Source organism: Dendropsophus ebraccatus, chromosome 11, assembly GCF_027789765.1.
Source record: "Dendropsophus ebraccatus isolate aDenEbr1 chromosome 11, aDenEbr1.pat, whole genome shotgun sequence".
Classification (NCBI taxonomy): domain Eukaryota; kingdom Metazoa; phylum Chordata; class Amphibia; order Anura; family Hylidae; genus Dendropsophus; species Dendropsophus ebraccatus.
In genome coordinates this window covers 96076630-96098042 of record NC_091464.1, presented here as the reverse complement: position 1 = coordinate 96098042, position 21413 = coordinate 96076630, and the positions used below count along the sequence as shown (strand labels likewise).

The window sequence follows — 21413 nt, the reverse complement described above, 5'->3', positions numbered from 1 at the left end:
CAATACTTTGCCTTGCCCCGGGTGCTGCAAACCCCCGCTACTAACTGCCGCGCACAGTATGCGGCCCTCGAATGATTTTATTAATGCCTGACCGGCCCTCGACATGGAAAAGGTTCCCCACCCCTGATCTAGAAAAACAAGGTCTGCACCTCCACAATATAGTAAATATTCTTTATTTAAATCCAATCCAAAAAAGACACAAGATTAAAAACCTTTAAACACACATGATCCTACCACTGGCCCCAATAAGGCACGGTGAGAGACTGGTCCACCCCACATAATAATACAGAGACAGCAAAAATTAATAAACAAATATGATTATAATATAGTGCAAAAAATTATATGTAAACTATCTGAGCCTATTATTAAGTGCCACAAAGTGCAAGTGCATGTAAAAAAGTGTGAAACATAACAATATCCTGAAAAAGAGGAAATTAATATACAATAAAGTGAAAAAACACAAATCAAAAATAAACAGATAATATATACAGTCACAATTGCTGTCTCACGGACGGATCAGGCAGATTAACCCTACGCGTTCCGTCACGTGGACTTCGTCAGGGGTACTTGTCTTATGTCATAATGGTGCTATATATAGTACATGTTAGGTAGACATCCAATCAGAGTAATGAAGCGGCACGTAAAACATGGATATACCACTCAATATCTTACATTCATAGTTTGGTTCCCCAATCCATCCGACCGTGTATTGCACAAAGCCCGGGTAAATAATGGCGCCATATTCACCTGTGCAAGGTCAGAATCCGGGCAACCCAGTTACCCGACAGGAAGTGCGTCACCAGAAGCTCCGGATAGTGCTGGTCATGTGATTGATTACATCACCGGAACCTCCGTATCATGTGACAATCCAGCGTCACATGCCAAGATCACATGGTACAAGCTGGCTGTTACCTTATGGAAGGTCACCTGACCCGATGCGTCATCAAAGCGTCCGGGTCTCGTGACCACCCGAAAATGTCTGTTTTAGGGAAGTATCCCAAGCAAAGCCGGATGCTGCCCCTTGCTCCCAGCAACTAACTTATCAATGCACATGCGCTCTCAAATGCCATATCAGTAACCCAAGGTATTCACCCATAGAGACAAATATGATACACATGCACCCACCCTCCAAAAACCTGCATCTAAGCCCTCGTCCATTGCGCATGCGCCCTAGATTGCAATTCCCAAAAGAGAAAATATCAATATAAAAATCACAATGAGGATAAACGCTTAGCAATGTATCTAATAGCAATATGTCAGAGGCAATATAGATGGGCAGCAATGTACCCAAGTTACTATCCCCAATGCCATGTGATTCAATGGTACCTTGAGCCCCATGGCATAGGTAGAACGAGAAGCACATTAAACCAAATAATAAATCCCTTGTTATAAATTATATACATGTACTTGATACCATAGAATTATGTCAATATTTACAGCTGCATAAATCACATTGCAACATAGTCAAGTCACTATAGATGATATACATCACAATAAGGTACTCAATAATGGGTATATAATAGACTTGACATCCAAAGCGACACATAATAGTGGCCCGGGCATAGAGGCATGACTCCATGGGGAGACCATGCATGAAAAAACGGGAGGGAGGGGGCGTCACTTCCATCATTAGTTGTGAGAGGCTCCTGGTCCTTCTCGATCCATAGAGTCCAGGACCTGTACATCAATGGAGTCCAATATGGCTCCAACAACATAATAAAGTAGCTTGAAAGGTGGCTCCTCTATATATACAAACGCTTGTTCCTCAAGTCATCAATCATGGCAAATCAGGAGTCCCCATCTTATCCTTTTATCCTTCAAGCGCCAAAGTGGTGGCCCCTTTTAAATGCTGGCTTCCTTAAGGGGGTAATACATCTGGTTGTTCCATCCCAAAATTGGAGAAATGGGGCATAACCTGGGAAGGTAAATAATTACTTGAGCATGGGCAAAGGACCACGGACACAAAAGGAGGAGAGGGCGGTGGGAGCTGTCAGATCCCTCCACAGATCTCTGTGCCTCATGGACCTGTCATCCCCTGTCTGTGGTTTGGGGGCTCCACTCCATAGGAGGGCATTGAGTTATTACATCACCTGAGGCTGTGGAGGTCACACACTCCATGCATGCAAAACTCTTAAAGTTCAGAGTTCAGCAAAAAAAGACATTTCTTTAATCAACTGGTGCCAAAAAGTGCCAGAGATTTGACACGGTGCTCTCTGCTGCCACCTCTGTCCATGTCAGGAACTGTCCAGAGCAGGAGAGGTTTTCTATGGGGATTTGCTGCTGCTCTGGACAGTTCCTGACATGGACAGAGGTGGCAGCAGAGAGCACTGTGTCAGACTGGAAAGAATACACCGCTTCCTGTAGGACATACAGCAGCTGATAAGTACTGGAAGGCTGGAGATTTTATTTAGGAGTAAATTACAAATCCCTGCCACCCCCTCTAAAGGGCTCGTCCACATTTGTATCAGTGTTTATATATTTTACATTCTCTGCTCGCTCTTTAACGTTTTGTCGTTTTCCTCTGCAGGAGAACGGCCCCATCTTCCCGTCACACTCCTCCTTCTCTGGCCTCTGACTCCTCGGCCTCTTCCTTGTGGTCCTGGTGGTCAGGACGGTGAGCTCCTCCGCTGCTTCTCCGCTCATATTCCCGGACTGGACAGCGGCCGGTGATAGATGGCGCTTTATCCGCTAGCAGCCAGCGCCTCCTGTGACCCCACGACCCGCAGAGACAATGAACTGTGCTGTGCAGACAGCAGGGGGGGTCATGCGATATTTATACTCCTGTACATAGCGATGCCCGGTGGGGGACGCTCAGTGAGGGCGGACCCCCGCTGTGCTGACAATAAAGACCCTTTATAATGTGACTCCTCCTATATCGTTACTGCAGGAGAGCTGTGTACACTGTATGGAGGGCTGTGATAGGCCATTCCGACCCCATCCATCCTATACACTCACCACAAGGGGCGGTCCAGCATTATCACCACCACCTGACTCGCTGGATTGATGGAGGACCCCCAGCCGTCCATGTTCTTTTGGGACCACGGATAGTGGTGGTCTTAGAAGGCTGCAGAGCAGTAATAGCCCCCCGGGGACCCAGGTTCTGTACACAGCAACATCATATTTTATTACACCACCGGTCCTGGATGTCCTGCATTACTAACGGGGTGACCACACAGCGGCAAATCACATGACCCAACACAGGCCACAGTCTCACACTCACCTGTGTAAATGACACTTAGCATGTGTATAGCGGATAAGACATGATGTAACAGCAGAATAGTGAGTGCAGCTCTGGAGGATGAGACATGATGTAACGGCAGAATAGTGAGTGCAGTTTTGGAGGATGAGACATGATGTAACAGCAGAATAGTGAGTGCAGCTCTGGAGGATGAGACATGATGTTATAGCAGAATAGTGAGTGCAGCTCTGGAGGATGAGACATGATGTAAGAGCAGAATAGTGAGTGCAGCTCTGGTGGATGAGACATGATGTTATAGCAGAATAGTGGGTGCAGCTCTGGAGAATAAGAATAAAACACCATGTAACAGCAGAATAGTGAGTGCAGCTCTGGAGGATGAGACATGATGTAAGAGCAGAATAGTGAGTGCAGCTCTGGAGGATGAGACACAATGTAACAGCAGAATAGTGAGTGCAGCTCTGGAGGATGAGACATGATGTAAGAGCAGAATAGTGAGTACAGCTCTGGAGGATGAGACATGATGTAAGAGCAGAATAGTGAGTGCAGCTCTGGAGGATGAGACACAATGTAACAGCAGAATAGTGAGTGCAGCTCTGGAGGATGAGACATGATGTAACAACAGAATAGTGAGTGCAGCTCTGGAGGATAAGACATGATGTAACAGCAGAATAGTGAGCGCAGCTCTGGGGTATGAGACATGAGTTTGCAGCTCAGTTGTATTCGCTGTTTTTGCAAAAAGTGTGGTATTTATAAGATAGTTAGATAATCCCTTAACACAATTTAGAATTGGGGTGTTGAGGTATTCGGGGTGGAGGGATGGATATATATTTATACACACACACTGGTGCCTTGTAATACGAGCATAATACGTTCCAGGACGGCACTTGTAATCCAAATCCACTATTAAACCAAAGCAAATTTTCCCATAAGAAATAACTGATCTGCAGACAATTGGTTCCACCCCCCAAATATACTAATTATTCTGAATAACGTAGAACAGATGAAACACTGAAAAGCAGCTGGATATGTGATATATGTTACTGTACAGTATAGCAGCATGTGGTGTATAATGTATAGTAACTGTATAACCCTGATAACACAGCAGCAGCTGGATATGTGATATATAAGTTACTGTACAGTATAGCAATCAGCATGTGGTATATAATGTATAGTAACTGTATAACCCTGATAACACAGCAGCTGGATATGTGATATATAAGTTACTGTACAGTATAGCAGCATGTGGTGTATAATGTATACTAACTGTATAACCCTGATAACACAGCAGCTGGATATGTGATATATAAGTTACTGTACAGTATAGTTGCATGTGGTATATAGTGTATAGTAACTGTATAACCCTGATAACACAGCAGCTGGATATGTGATATGTTACTGTACAGTATAGCAGCATGTGGTGTATAATGTATAGTAACTGTATAACCCTGATAACATAGCAGCAGCTGGATATGTGATATATAAGTTACTGTACAGTATAGCAGCATGTGGTATATAATGTATAGTAACTGTATAACCCTGATAACACAGCAGCTGGATATGTGATATATAAGTTACTGTACAGGCAATCAGCATGTGGTATATAATGTATAGTAACTGTATAACCCTGATAACACAGCAGCTGGATATGTGATATATAAGTTACTGTACAGTATAGCAGCATGTGGTGTATAATGTATAGTAACTGCATAACCCTGATAACACAGCAGCTGGATATGTGATATATAAGTTACTGTACAGTATAGCAATCAGCATGTGGTATATAATGTATAGTAACTGTATAACCCTGATAACACAGCAGCTGGATATGTGATATATAAGTTACTGTACAGTATAGCAATCAGCATGTGGTATATAATGTATAGTAACTGTATAACCCTGATAACACAGCAGCTGGATATGTGATATATAAGTTACTGTACAGTATAGCAAACAGCATGTGGTGTATAATGTATAGTAACTGTATAACCCTGATAACACAGCAGCTGGATATGTGATATATAAGTTACTGTACAGTATAGCAGCATGTGGTGTATAATGTATAGTAACTGCATAACCCTGATAACACAGCAGCTGGATATGTGATATATAAGTTACTGTACAGTATAGCAGCATGTGGTGTATAATGTATAGTAACTGCATAACCCTGATAACACAGCAGCTGGATATGTGATATATAAGTTACTGTACAGTATAGCAATCAGCATGTGGTATATAATGTATAGTAACTGTATAACCCTGATAACACAGCAGCTGGATATGTGATATATAAGTTACTGTACAGTATAGCAATCAGCATGTGGTATATAATGTATAGTAACTGTATAACCCTGATAACACAGCAGCAGGTTGTAGATACAGTATGGAGCTGTAGATCCCCATAATGCAGTAGTGTAGTACAGCAGGCTAGAATAGAGAAGCAGGGCTGCTGTCAGAGGGCTGTGTGGTCACATGACAGCAATGGGGAAGGGGGTGTGTTCAATATGGACCATTCAGGAAGTGATAGAGACTGCAGGGAGCCTGAAGGGATGAGCAGGACAGATGTGGGCACATACATACAGCGCTCTCTGTCCGGGGAGAGAGGGGTTACAGCTATGAAGAGATTACCCCCACTGTCCTGTCCCCTGATGTAAGCCCCAGTCTGTAGTGGATCTGCTATGATTTGGAAGGTGTGGGAGACTTCCTGGGTCAGAGTACAGGGCTGTAGACCCCGCTGTGCACCCCATGCCCCTCCCCCACTCCCCCTCCCACCCAGTACAGGGAGCTCTTACACTAAAGCAATGCTCTTACACCAAGTCACTATTTTGAAAAACTGTGAGCTCTTAAACCAAAACGCTCTCAAACCAAGTTACTCTTTGCTGTAGATATCTCCTCAGAGCGGAAACCATATCTTGGGGACACCTTCCAGGCCCAGACGTGTGACACGCAACGTCCTGCTCTGTGGCCGTGTTCTCTCGGGGGGTGAGGGCCCCGGGTGGTCACCTGCAGCCCCTGATATAAGGTAACATGGGGAGAATGATCTGCTGACTGCTGCACGTCATGTGACCCATCTTAGTCCTGTTGATTGGCTGGAAGAGCTTATGATGGGTTGGTCATATGACCTCCCCTTTTCTGATTGGTGGAAGGACCTTGTCTCAGGTGACCTCCCCTGGTTCTGCTGACTGATGGAAATAACTTGTCACATGACTCTCAGCTCTGGGGATTGGAAGATAAAAAAATGGTGGCGGGACTTACATATACAGTAAATGCGCCCCATGTCTACCTCCTGCTGTCCACTTACTTGAATGGGGCTGAGCTGCAGTACCAAATCCAACCATAGGTAAGGGAGTGGCGCTGTGCCCCCTGTTCTGGTGATAGACGACTGTCTATTGTCTGCTCACTCAGCACGGGGAGAACATCTGGTGGCGGCTGGCCGCTCGCTCATCACCTGCGCTGATTACCTGTGACGCGGTGCTGGCTGCCTTCCGCTTTTTTTCCACGTCCATATTTAGCCTGTGCCATCTGTCCGCCGGCCGTGGAAATCCCACATAATCTCAGGCCGGCTGCTCCAGGGTCACGGCGAGGAATGATTCACATGGAAACAGCGAGTCGCCGACTATTAACCCTTCACGAGAGAAGTGAGGACCGCGAGACCAGACTCACGAATAAGTATCAAACCCTGTGCTGTTACCATAGCAACTGATCAGATTACAGCACCCATAGCAACAGGCCAGATTACAGCACCCATGGCAACCCATCAGATTACAGCGCCCATAGCAACTGATCAGATTACAGTGCCCATAGCAACCCATCAAATTACAGCGCCCATAGCAACTGATCAGATCACAGTGCCCATAGCAACCCATCAGATTACAGCGCCCGTAGCAACTGATCAGATCACAGTGCCCATAGCAACCCATCAGATTACAGCATCCATAGCAACTGATCAGATCACAGTGCCCATAGCAACTGATCAGATCACAGAGCCCATAGCAACTGATCAGATTACAGCGCCCATAGCAACTGGCCAGATTACAGCACCCATGGCAACCTATCATCACAGTGCCCATAGCAACTGATTAGATCACAGAGCCCATAGCAACTGATTAGATTACAGTGCCCATAGCAACTGGCCAGATTCCAGAACCCATAGCAACTGAGCAGATTCCAGCATCCATAGCAACCGATCAATTACAGCATCCATAGCAACTAATCAGATTACAGCGTCCATAGCAACTGATCAGATTACAGCGCCTATAGCAACTGATCAGATCACAGTGCCCATAGCAACTGATTAGGTTCCAGCACCCATAGCAACTGGCCAGATTACAGCACCCATGGCAAACCATCACATTACAGTGCCCATAGCAACAGGCCAGATTACAGCACCCATGGCAACCTATCAGATTAAAGTGCCCATAGCAATTGATCAGATTACAGCACCCATATAGCAACTGATCAGATCACAGTGCCCATAGCAACTGATCAGATCACTGCGATGCCCTGGCCCCTGGGGGCCACTTCCGCAGTGCTGGTGTTATGAGCGGGCAATGACCGGGGCAGCTGCAGGGGTTATACTTGTCACGGTATAGGCCTGAGGGCAGCACAGCTGTAGGGCCGGTCTGTGGAATCTGCGGGTGATGATGGGCATGCGATTCTTCGCTGCACTTAGTCAGGGCACCAGTTAGTGGACAACAATGCCAGGGTTCAGTAACAACGGTTTTATTATAGATAAGGTAACTAGTAGCAACAGTTCTGTCCGGATGCAACCGGGTATATAGCAGGCTTTGACAAATAAAGCAGGAGTGGTGCTGCATAGGCTGTGAGAATACGTGCCGGATGATGGGAGTAGGAGTAGGAGAGAAATAGCGATGCTGGGTAGTTTACTGGAGAAGAATACTTGCTGTGAATCCTTGCAGCGATGAGGAGAGATAACGGAATGACACCCAGATGAGAGAGAAGACTCCGGACACTTGAGCAGGCAGATACAGCCGAAGACTTGAATACAGCAGAGCACTCGATCCACACTTCTAGTGGTGAAGTGGGAGCTGCAAAGAAGAAGTCCAACTCCTCTGAGGTAGGAGAGGGACGACACACACCCTCCTTGCTTGGAAGCAGGGGGAAGACTAACTTGTTAGGAGTAAGTGGGAGGTCACATGGTTGCTCCTGGCCAGAGCTAGTCGGCCATTGGAGGAACCATGGTTACAGAGCACTGGCACGGTCACGTGATCAACAGCCTTACATACCACTGTACAATGTAATAGTACACAGGAATACACATGAACATACATGAGAATGCACAATACCAGAGAATACTAGCGGAAAACCAGCAGCAGTTGCAGTGCAAACACTTACCAGAACAGGCATGGACACAGCAATAGAAATGGCCATAATAGGAATAGTAGTCCTTGCGTTCTGGGACACTGCATACCTCCCTAGCAAATTTGAGCCGACCTCGGCGAATCTAGAAGGCAGCAAACATGAATAGACTGGACAATCAAACAACATGAATGAATGATGAGAGTGAGTGTGATGAGGTGTGTGTTTCCCACGCCCAAGGCACAGGTGAAAAGAGAGAGAGAATGAGAAACCCTAGTGGCAGGACTTCACATAGGGGTGCCTAACGTACTCTGGCGACCAGGTAGCTAGTGCGTGAACCATCTGACGTGTAAGCCAGGACAACTTAACTGCTGGCGGGTGACCCTCCATATTCCAGCCAGTTAGACAGTAGGTTTTCTGTTAAATGTGTTACCCTACTGGAGGAGAACGTGAAGACCTGTGTACTACCTTGGCGTGTCTGAATAGTGTCTTGGATACCTGGAAGAGAAAAGAACAAAATAATAAAAGCAAACATACATGGGGGCCCCTTACATACTGGTCAATCATACAACACAATTATCCAATAGGCCAAACACACGAAAAGGTATCCAAGGTGCGATATGTATGGACCAGTGTGAATGTTAGGTAAGACTATGTGTGATAACTACTGTGTTGGGACAAGACAGAGGTGAACAAATACTGGAAACAAAAGGAAGGGAAATACAAAAGACAACAAATACTGCGAGGTCTTGAGGAGAACTGGCTCACAATACTGGCTCACTATGATAATAATACACAATAATGAGACTGGATGAGAAAATACACTCCTACATAATCTGGACTTTCTCTGAGGTATATGTAACCTGACTTCTCTTACTCAGAGGAGGAGCTATCTGACTTAGACACTGGAAAATATACAGTTTTACAAAAGAGGCGCTCTACTCTGAGGCAATCTATGTAACCTTGTGCTTACTCAGAGGAGGAAATACAAAGACTTCGATAACACTGGAACACAATAGTACAATAAGTGCAATAATGAAATAAGTGCAATAATACCCTGTGTGGAACACACAATCACAGGAAAGTGCATTAGGAAGGAATGGGTTAAGTGTCTCTGTTAGGTACAGTCTCTTTTAGGCAATTAGACATCGTCCATGTAAAAGGCTCTGGGACAGGCACTAGAGAACCTTTTGTTATTGTAAGTGTCCATCAGCTCATGGCTGGTTAGTACAGGGAACTTGGTCAGGAGGACCAGGCACGAACCTTAAACGTTGCAGGAACTGGAACGGTTAAACAACAAAACAGTTTAAGGGCTCTGGTCTCTGTAGCGGAGTGAAGGAATTCCTCGGGTAGAGCGCTCAGACCATCTCAGCGGAGGATCCTCTTCAACAGTGATTGGTGCAGGTACAGGTCGAAGATCACCCCCAATGTCTGGTTGTAAAGATGGAGTCGTTGGAGGCACAATTGGAAGTGGAGAAACCGCTGAAACGGGTACAGGGAACGCTGGATAGCCTATGGGCATGAGGAACGGTTCAACTTGGAACATTTCTTCCAGAGAGAGAGGTTTAGCTGGAGCTGCTGGGGGAGCCGGAGGTGTGGATGCAGGTACCGGACACGGTGCTGTAAGGCCCTGTAGGTCCTCCTTAGTGCAACGTTTTATCCTATTTCGGTGCACCGTCTGTGGGGCTAGCCCTGGCTTTTTTACTTCATACACATCAGTCTCTGGGTAAGGGATAGAAGAGATGACATAGGGCTCAGGCTCCCAAAGGCTTTCAAGTTTGTGAGAGCGATGATATTTCTTTAGCCAAACTTTATCTCCCACTTGTAGTGGTGTGGCATTCGCCCTTTGGTTGTAGGCATCCTCTTGGCGCTGCTGAGCTTCCCCCATCCTCCGGTCAACAATTTCCCGGGCATCCTGGATTCTCCTCTGATGCTCCCGAACCCAGTCAGTTTCAGGTAGGGGGTTGAAGGTGTCAGGAGCTTGGACTCCAAGAGCACGGTCCTGAGGAAGGTCCTTGGCGGCCGAACATCAGGTAGAACGGGGAGTAGCCAGCGGAACAATGAGTGGTATTGTTATAGATCTCCACCAGTTCATCCAACAAGTGGGGCCACTCTACTCTCTTCGTCATTGAAGCCGTTTGGAGCATGTTGATAAAAACCTGGTTAACTTTTTCACACAGACCATTCCCTTGAGGGTGATAGGCCGTGGTACGGAGCTTCTTACATTCGTGGTAGGCACATAGCTCCTGGAAAAGTCGCGACTCGAAGGCCGGACCCCAGTCCGTCAGCAGAGACTCTGGGCACCCATAGTGCTTTACATACTCCTTGTAAAAAGTAAGGGCGGTGGTCTTGGCGGTCAAGTCTCTGACAGGCACCACGACTACCCACTTGGAGTAATGGTCGACCATGGTGAGGGCGTAGGTATACCCGCATCTTGTAGGGGCCAGCTTCACATGGTCCAGGGCGACTAGCTGATTCGGCCGGTGGGAGGTGATTGGATGCAACGGGGGCCCTGACTTCTCTTCCCCCAGCTTTGGAGATATTACAGGCAGGGCACTCAGCACACCAGTTCTCGATGTCAGCCCTCATCCCGATCCAGTAGAACCGCTGTCGGATAGTGGCCTCCGTCTTGTGTACCCTGAAATGACTGGACCGGTCATGGTAGGCATCTAGCACCATCTTAGCGTCTTGTCGGGGAATGAGGATCTGGTGGCACCTCTCCCCAGAGACCGGGTCAAGAGAGTTCCGCAGGATCAGTCCCTTCTGTAGGAAGAGCCTCTTTCTTTGCCTCCAGAGTCGCCTTAGCTCGACATCAGGATAGGGCCTCTTTATCCGCATGGGGACCCGACCAGTAGAGAGGTAGTCATAGATCTCCCTCAGGACACGGGACTCTTCCTGGATGGTCTGCCACCTGGCCAAGTCTTGCGGGGCCCTAGGTGGAGGCGAAGGCGTTTCAGGCCTAGCTGCATCAATAGCACTCTGGGTAGCGAACCTTTGATAGAAGGGAGGCATTTCTACATCTTCCCAATCGCTGTCCTCTGGGGCCTCTTCGCCCTTGGGTAGTCGGGACAGGACGTCTGCATTGACGTTAGCCTTGCCACTGCGGTATCTAATTTCAAACTGGAAATTGGCCAGTCGAGAAGCCCACCGCTGTTCCAGGGCGCCCAGCCGAGCAGTGTTGAGATGCGCCAACGGGTTGTTATCCGTATAGATGGTAACAGGGGTGGCAGCCAGGTAGTCCTTGAACTTTTCGGTGACGGCCCACACTAGGGCTAGTAACTCCAACTTGAAGGAGCTATAATTGTTGTCATTCTTTTCAGCGCCCCGAAGACTCCGGCTGGCAAAAACTACAACTCTCTCTTGGCCGTCTTGAACCTGGGACAGCACAGCTCCCAGGCCTTGGAAGCTGGCGTCCGTGTAGAGCCGGAAAGGAAGGTTATAGTCCGGGTAGGCCAGGATAGGAGGCGTGGTCAACAGGCGTTTCAGGGTTTGAAAGGCAACCTCCTGCTGTTCGGACCACTCGACGGGGAGTCGTCGGTTGTAGCTTTCTCGAGGGCAACCCCGGAGTAACTCATTAAGGGGCTCGGCCACTTGGGCAAAGTGGGGAATGAAGCGGCGGTAATAGCCGGCAAATCCCAGAAAGCTTCTCACCTCCTTGACGGTCTTAGGGGTATCCCAGTGTTCCACAGCCGAGATCTTCTCTGGATCGGGTCGTATCCCCTCAGCACTCACAACATGCCCCAGATAGTTCACTTTGGGTTTGAGAAGGTGGCACTTGGAAGGCTTGATTTTCAGGCCGTGATCGATTAGGACCTGGAACACTTCAGCCAGATGATGGACGTGATCTTCGTAGCTACGTGAATAGACAATCACATCATCTAGGTATAGCAGGACACTCTGAAAGTTGAGATGGCCGAGACACCTTTCCATCAACCGCTGGAAGGTAGCAGGGGCGTTGCACAGACCGAAGGGCATGCTGGTGAATTCAAAGAGCCCCATGGGGGTGGTGAAGGCCGTCTTCTCACGGTCTTCGGGTGCCATGGGCACCTGCCAGTACCCACTGGTGAGGTCCAAGGTGGAGAAGTAGGCGGCTTACCCCAAAGCAGCGATAGACTCTTCGATCCGGGGCAAAGGATAGGCATCCTTGTGGGTGATTGTGTTTATCTTCCTATAATCCACGCAGAACCGGATGTTACCGTCTTTCTTTTTCACGAGGACAATAGGGGCAGCCCACGGACTCTGACTTTCTTGGATAACGTTAGAGTCTTTCATCTCCTTGAGCAGTTTCTTGACCTGCTGATAGCTGGCAGGAGGGATTGGCCGATGCTTCTCTTTGATAGGCAAATGATCCCCAGTGTTTATCCGATGCTGGACCAGATTGGTCTTCCCGAAATCGAGGAAGTGTTTGCTGAAGGCCTCGTGATACCTTTTGGCCACCTTGAGGATGCCGTGGAGGTATTCAAGTGGGGTATTGGCATCGCCAATATGGAGTTCGTCCCACCAAGGGGCGAGAGCCCTGTTTGAGTTCCATTTGAGTGCCACGGATGGATCTCTGATAGGCGATGGTTTCCTCACAGACGATGTCCTCAGGATCGAGTTGGTATAGCATGGCCACGGTGGTGAACTTGGGTAGGTCAGCTGGGAAGTCTCCAAGGTTCACCAGAAGGACAGGGACCTGACCATTGGAGACGGTCACCAGGCTTCTAGCGGCCCTGACAAGAGGTTGCCCCTCAATTTCAATAGCATCCAGAAGGGCCACATAGTCAGCATTGTTGAGGCCCGGACGGACCCTGCACCAGATGAGGAACTCACTGTTAGCTGGGATGGTGATCGGACGAGCATCTCTAGTGCGGACACGGCAGATTTCCCCTCGAGGGTTGGCAAACTTCGGCTGAGCGGTGAGCACTTTAATGGTCTTCTGGACGGCTTGCCTGTACTGAGGAGAAGCACAAGACATAGAAGCATTCAAGGAATCCAACACTTCAGTGAATACATGACGGATAATATTCATGCCTAATACCACGGTCCCACTATCTCCCTGAGCCTCAGTAGCAATAATACCCTGACGTGCTAGCTCTCGATTACCTATACAGACAGTGCGTTCCCAGTAACCTAGTTGCACAATAGGACGACCATTACTAGCAATAAGTTGCAGACGGTATCTCTCAACTGGCCCTAAGGCCCTCAGGTCCCAATGTTCTTCAAACACATGTCTGGGAATAGTGGTAACCTGGGAACCTGTATCTATTAAAGCTTCCAGGAGGACTCCGTCCACCCAGAGAGTCACATGCGGGCATTGTGAGGGGAACCTTGAGAACCACTGTGCTTCCTGCGGGCCTGGAACTCGACCTCGTGGGTGTTGGCCCTCGGACCCAGGGGTAGCCCGTTTAACTGGTAGCACTGGGAACGGTAGTGTCCATGTCGCCTACAATGTTTGCAATAAGGGCGCTCAGGGGATCTAGGTCTTGGTGGAGGAGGCCGATCGGGGCCCGAGTACTCTGAGTACGAGTCCTGCGGTGAAGGTGTAGGATAGGCCCCGTGTTGCCGCCTTAGGGCTTGACAGAGAGAGTCAACCACTTGAGTAAGGAAGTCGGGAGACACTGAGGAGTTAGCCGGGATAGACTGTTGGGTGGCCTGTATAGCGGAAACAGGTGGGGCCACAACTGACACAGGAGGTGATGGGGTAGGTCCCACGGGCTCGGGAGGACTTGGACCCATGGTGTCCACTTGTCTCAAAGCCCTGTAGGCAGATTGTAGGGCTAGTGCATAGTCTCTGAGAGTCTCACCTGGCCTCTGTCGTCGGTCGTAGAATTTAAGACGGACCTCCGTAGGGGACTGTGCATCAAACTCCTTACTCAGCCGGGCCAGGATCTGTTGGACATCAGCCTTCTCCGTAGCGGGCCATGACCGCACCTCCTCTGCAGCGGGTCCTTCAAGTTGTCCTAGCAGCAACTGCACCTGCTGAGGGGGTGAGAATGAGACTAGTTCAAGGGTGCGGGAGATTTTTTCTTTAAATGCAGCCAGCGTGTGGGGTTCCCCTTTATAGCTGGGGAGATTGGCGGGCCCAATGAAGAATGGAACTGCTGCGGTAGCAATAGCAACGGGAGCCGCAGGCGCAGCTCGGGCCATGGGCGGACTGCCGGACCCGTCGGAGTCGCTGTGGTGGCCGGTGGACATGTTGAGGAGTTCTGGGGTACTGTGTCGGGGAGAGAGCAGAGATGACGAGAGACCGCAAAATCAGCAGACACCGACAGACAGGGTGTCCCGGACCGGAGGTGGACAGGCCGGAAGTCAGATCCGGTGCTCCCAGCTGTCCGGCCACAATTTTCTTCCCCCCTGCAACAGAGCCTCAGAAGACGCAGGGGCCGGGGGCGGGGCTTGAACGAAGCGTGCGCGCGCGGAGGCCGTACGTCACCAGCTGGCTTAACCCCTTAGTAGGCCGCAGCGCGGCAATGGCAGAGTCTCTTGAGGGGATGACAGTACAGTTCTTGGGGCACTGAAAGCTGGCACAGCACAGTCTGTATCCTGTTCGTGACGCCAAAAATGCGATGCCCTGGCCCCTGGGGGCCACTTCCGCAGTGCTGGTGTTATGAGCGGGCAATGATGGGGACAGCTGCAGGGGTTATACTTGTCACGGTATAGGCCTGAGGGTGGCACAGCTGTAGGGCCGGTCTGTGGAATCTGCGGGTGATGATGGGCATGCGATTCTTCGCTGCACTTAGTCAGGGCACCAGTTAGTGGACACCAATGCCAGGGTTCAGTAACAGCGGTTTTATTATAGATGAGGTAACTAGTAGCAACAGTTCTGTCCAGATGCAACCGGGTATATAGCAGGCTTTGACAAATAAAGGAGGAGTGGTGCTGCATAGGCTGTGAGAATACGTGCCGGATGATGGGAGTAGGAGTATGAGAGGAATAGCGTTGCTGGGTAGTTTACTGGAGAAGAATACTTGCTGTGAATCCTTGCAGCGATGAGGAGAGATAACGGAATGACACCCAGATGAGAGAGAAGACTCCGGACACTTGAGCAGGCAGATACAGCCGGAGACTTGAATACAGCAGAGCACTCGATCCACACTTCTAGTGGTGAAGTGGGAGCTGCAAAGAAGAAGTCCAACTCCTCTGAGGTAGGAGAGGGACGAGACACATTCTCCTTGCTTGGGAGCAGGGGGAAGACTCACTTGTTAGGAGTAAGTGGGAGGTCACATGGTTGCTCCTGGCCAGAGCTAGTCGGCCATTGGAGGAACCATGGTTACAGGGCACTGGCACGGTCACGTGATCAACAGCCTTGCATACCACTGTACAATGTAATAGTACACAGGAATACACAAGAACATACATGAGAATGCACATTACCAGAGAATACTAGCGGAAAACCAGCAGCAGTTGCAGTGCAAACACTTACCAGAACAGGCATGGACACAGCAATAGAAATGGCCATAATAGGAGTAGTAGTCCTTGCGTTCTGGGACACTGCATCACAGTGCCCATAGCAACTGGTCAGATCACAGTGCCCATAGCAACTGATCAGATCACAGTGCCCAGAGCAACTGATCAGATCACAGTGCCCATAGCAACCCATCAGATTACAGCGCCCGTAGCAACTGATCAGATCACAGTGCCCATAGCAACCCATCAGATTACAGTGCCCATACCAACTGATCAGATCACAGTGCCCATAGCAACTGATCAGATCACAGTGCCCATAGCAACCCATCAGATTACGGCGCCCATAGCAACTGATCAGATTACAGCATCCATAGCAACCGATCAGATTACAGCATCCATAGCAACCCATCAGATTACAGCGCCCATAGCAACTGATCAGATGCCAGCATCCATAGCAACCGATCAGATTACAGCATCCATAGCAACCCATCAGATTACAGCGCCCATAGCAACTGATCAGATTACAGCATCCATAGCAACGGATCAGATTACAGCATCCATAGCAACTGATCAGATTACAGCGCCCATAGCAACTGATCAGATCACAGCGCCCATAGCAACTGATCAGATCACAGCGCCCATAGCAACCCATCAGATTACAGTGCCCATAGCAATTAATCAGATTCTAGCGCCCATAGCAACTGATCAGATTACAGTGCCCATAGCAACCGATTGGATTAGAGCATCCATAGCAATCGATCAGATTCCAGCACCCATAGCAACCGATCAGACTCCAGCATCCATAGCAACTGATCAGATTCCAGCGCCCATAACAACCAATCAGATTACAGTGCCCATAGCAATAAATCAGATTCCAGCACCCATAGCAACTGGCCAGATTACAGTGCCCATAGCAACCAATTCTTGGAGGGGCTATTCTTGAGACCCTCCAGAGCAGCGGGTTCTGTGGGGTCCCCTGTATGTAGTGTTCAGTACTCAGTACTGACCAGTTGTCCATGGATATGGGGGCCCACGATCATTAATCTCCGTCTGGTCCGATCCCACAGAAACTGCTGTAGTGCAAACTGCACATGTATGAACATGTATGGGGCCCCGCACAGCAGTCACATCACACAAGACATGTATGGGGCCCCTCACAGCAATCACATCACACAGGACATGTATGGGGCCCCGCACAGCAGTCACATCACACAGGACATGTATGGGGCCCCGCACAGCAGTCACATCACACAGGACATGTATGGGGCCCCGCACAGCAGTCACATCACACAGGACATGTATGGGGCCCCGCACAGCAGTCACATCAAACAGGACATGTATGGGGCCCCGCAGAGCGGTCACATCACACAGGACATGTATGGGGCCCCGCAGAGCAGTCACATCACACAGGACATGTATGGGGCCCCGCACAGCAGTCACATCACACAGGACATGTATGGGGCCCCGCAGAGCGGTCACATCACACAGGACATGTATGGGGCCCCACAGAGCGGTCACATCACACAGGACATGTATGGGGCCCCGCAGAGCGGTCACATCACACAGGACATGTATGGGGCCCCGCAGAGCGGTCACATCACACAGGACATGTATGGGGCCCCGCAGAGCGGTCACATCACACAGGACATGTATGGGGCCCCGCAGAGCGGTCACATCACACAGGACATGTATGGGGCCCCGCAGAGCGGTCACATCACACAGGACATGTATGGGGCCCCGCACAGCGGTCACATCACACAGGACATGTATGGGGCCCCGCACAGCGGTCACATCACACAGGACATGTATGGGGCCCCGCAGAGCGGTCACATCACACAGGACATGTATGGGGCCCCGCAGAGCGGTCACATCACACAGGACATGTATGGGGCCCCGCAGAGCGGTCACATCACACAGGACATGTATGGGGCCCCGCAGAGCGGTCACATCACACAGGACATGTATGGGGCCCCGCAGAGCGGTCACATCACACAGGACATGTATGGGGCCCCGCAGAGCGGTCACATCACACAGGACATGTATGGGGCCCCGCAGAGCGGTCACATCACACAGGACATGTATGGGGCCCCGTAGAGCGGTCACATCACACAGGACATGTATGGGGCCCCGCAGAGCGGTCACATCACACAGGACATGTATGGGGCCCCGCAGAGCGGTCACATCACACAGGACATGTATGGGGCCCCGCAGAGCGGTCACATCACACAGGACATGTATGGGGCCCCGCACAGCGGTCACATCACACAGGACAAGTATGGGGCCCCGCAGAGCGGTCACATCACACAGGACATGTATGGGGCCCCGCAGAGAGGTCACATCACACAGGACATGTATGGGGCCCGCAGAGCAGTCACATCACACAGGACATGTATGGGGCCCCACAGAGCGGTCACATCACACAGGACATGTATGGGGCCCCGCAGAGCAGTCACATCACACAGGACATGTATGGGGCCCCGCAGAGCGGTCACATCACACAGGACATGTATGGGGCCCGCAGAGCGGTCACATCACACAGGACATGTATGGGGCCCCGCAGAGTGATCAGAGCCAATGTGACCCCCACCCACCATAGTGTCTACAATGAGCTTCAGGACTGAAATCATTGGGGGGTGGGGGGGGAGAACGACAACACATCACAGAGCTATGGGGGTCCCAGCACAAGGGTCTGGCAGTATTAGGGGTTATTATGTTACGGCTGATGGGATATTATATCTCTCATCATCATCATCAGTTGTGCGTCTGTCTTCACTGCAGTTTTGGTATTTTCTGTTCAGCCAGAGCCTCCTGGTTCATGAAGATTGCTGCACAAGGTGTTGATCTTTGGGGTCCGGGGGGGGGGGGGGGGGGGGGGGGGGGGGGGGGGGGGATGAGTATCGGCTGATCTATATTCTGACTCTCGTGACCTTTGTGGAGCGGGCGGCTCTGGACTAAATCATGTGACGCGGTGCTGACGTCCAGGCTTCACCTTCAGGTAACTTCATTTTCTGCTGTCGCCGAGCAACTAGCACGTAACTCCAGAGACGGCGTCTCTCCCGGCCCGGACTGTGACAATAGGACACGAAGTCGTTATGTGAGAGAGGTCGGAACCCCCGCCAAATCTGGCTCCTCGCTGTGAGCGCTGACGTAGACGCCGGACGTGAATATTTATAGGGGAATCGATGGAGACCAGAAGCGAGAAGTATCAGGAGCCTAGTGTTCTATCTGCCCAGTGTGCCACATTACGGAGGCCGTGTCCCCCATTACGGAAGCCGTGTGCCGCATTACGGAGGCCGTGTCCCCCATTACGGAGGCTGTGTCCCCCATTATTGAGGCCGTGCGCCCCATTACGGAGGCTGTGTCCCCCATTACGGAGGCTGTGCGCCCCATTACAAAGGCTGTGTCCCCCATTACGGAGGCTATGCGCCCATTATGGAGGCCGTGCCCCCTATTTACGGAGGCCATGCGCCCCTGTTACGGAGGCTTTGTCCCCCATTACAGAGTCCATGTCCCCCATTACGAAGGCTTTGTCCCCCATTACAGAGGCCGTGCCCCTATAATGGAGGCCATGCGCCCCTATTACGAAGGCTTTGTCCCCTATTACAGAGGCCGTGTCCCCCATTACGAAGGCTGTGTCCCCCATTACAGAGGCCGTGCCCCTATTATGGAGGCTGTGCGCCCCATTACGGAGGCTGAGTCTCCCATTACTGAGGCCATGCACCCCATTATGGAGGCCGCCCCCCACGGGAAGACTATATGTTAATGAGGACAATAGATTTATTTAAATGAAGTTACATAGAACAGGGGGCCTGCTGGGCTGCTACTGGGAGAACTGGGAGTCATCATGGAGGAGCGGAATAAACTTTACAAGAAGAATCAGTGACTCATAAGAAAGTATCACGTCCCACTTCCTCTTCTCACATGCAGAGGTTTCTATAACTGAGGCAATTTGCATATAGAAGGGAACATTGCATATTACATTATAACACGAGGCCTGATATATTATAACAGGAGGCCCGATACATTATAACAGGAGGCCTAATATATTATAACAGGAGGCCCGATACATTATAACACGAGGCCCGATACATTATAACACGAGGCCCTATACATTATAACAGGAGGCCCGATATATTATAACAGGAGACCCGATACATTATAACAGGAGGCCTGATACATTATAACAGGAGGCCTGATATAACATTATAACAGGAGGCCTGATACATTATAACAGGAGGCCTGATACATTATAACAGGAGGCCTGATACATTATAACAGGAGGCCGGATACATTATAACAGGAGGCCTGATACATTATAACAGGAGGCCCGATACATTATAACACGAGGCCCGATACATTATAACACGAGGCCCTATACATTATAACAGGAGGCCCGATATATTATAACAGGAGACCCGATACATTATAACAGGAGGCCTGATACATTATAACAGGAGGCCTGATATAACATTATAACAGGAGGCCTGATACATTATAACAGGAGGCCTGATACATTATAACAGGAGGCCTGATACATTATAACAGGAGGCCGGATACATTATAACAGGAGGCCTGATACATTATAACAGGAGGCCTGATACATTATAACAGGAGGCCTGATATAATGTATCAGGCCTCCTGTTATAATGTAACAGGAGGCCTGATACATTATAACAGGAGGCCTGATACATTATAACAGGAGGCCTGATACATTATAACAGGAGGCCTGATACATTATAACAGGAGGCCTGATACATTATAACAGGAGGCCTGATACATTATAACAGGAGGCCTGATACATTATAACAGGAGGCCTGATACATTATAACAGGAGGCCTGATACATTATAACAGGAGGCCTGATACATTATAACAGGAGGCCTGATACATTATAACAGGAGGCCTGATACATTATAACAGGAGGCCTGATACATTATAACAGGAGGCCTGATACATTATAACAGGAGGCCTGATACATTATAACAGGAGGCCTGATACATTATAACAGGAGGCCTGATACATTATAACAGGAGGCCTGATACATTATAACAGGAGGCCTGATACATTATAACAGGAGGCCTGATACATTATAACAGGAGGCCTGATACATTATAACAGGAGGCCTGATACATTATAACAGGAGGCCTGATACATTATAACAGGAGGCCTGATACATTATAACACGAGGCCTGATACATTATAACACGAGGCCTGATACATTATAACACGAGGCCTGATACATTATAACACGAGGCCTGATACATTATAACACGAGGCCTGATACATTATAACACGAGGCCTGATACATTATAACACATTATAACACGAGGCCTGATACATTATAACACGAGGCCTGATACATTATAACACGAGGCCTGATACATTATAACACGAGGCCTGATACATTATAACAGGAGACCTGATATAATGTATCAGGTCTCCTGTTATAATGTATCAGGCCTCGTGTTATAATGTATCAGGCCTCCTGTTATAATGTAACAGGAGGCCTG

The 21413-nt window shown here is 49.4% G+C and overlaps 1 protein-coding gene across 1 annotated transcript in view; it reads left to right on the top strand.

The window, feature by feature from the left end:
• GDAP2 (ganglioside induced differentiation associated protein 2) overlaps positions 1-2864 on the top strand; it is a 55572-nt gene extending 52708 nt beyond the window's left edge. The window contains exon 14 of the mRNA XM_069945150.1: positions 2528-2864. Within this exon, the coding sequence (XP_069801251.1) occupies positions 2528-2575 (48 nt within the window). The 3' untranslated portion in view covers positions 2576-2864. The remainder of the gene's footprint in view (positions 1-2527) is intronic.
• Positions 2865-21413: the final 18549 nt, after the last annotated feature.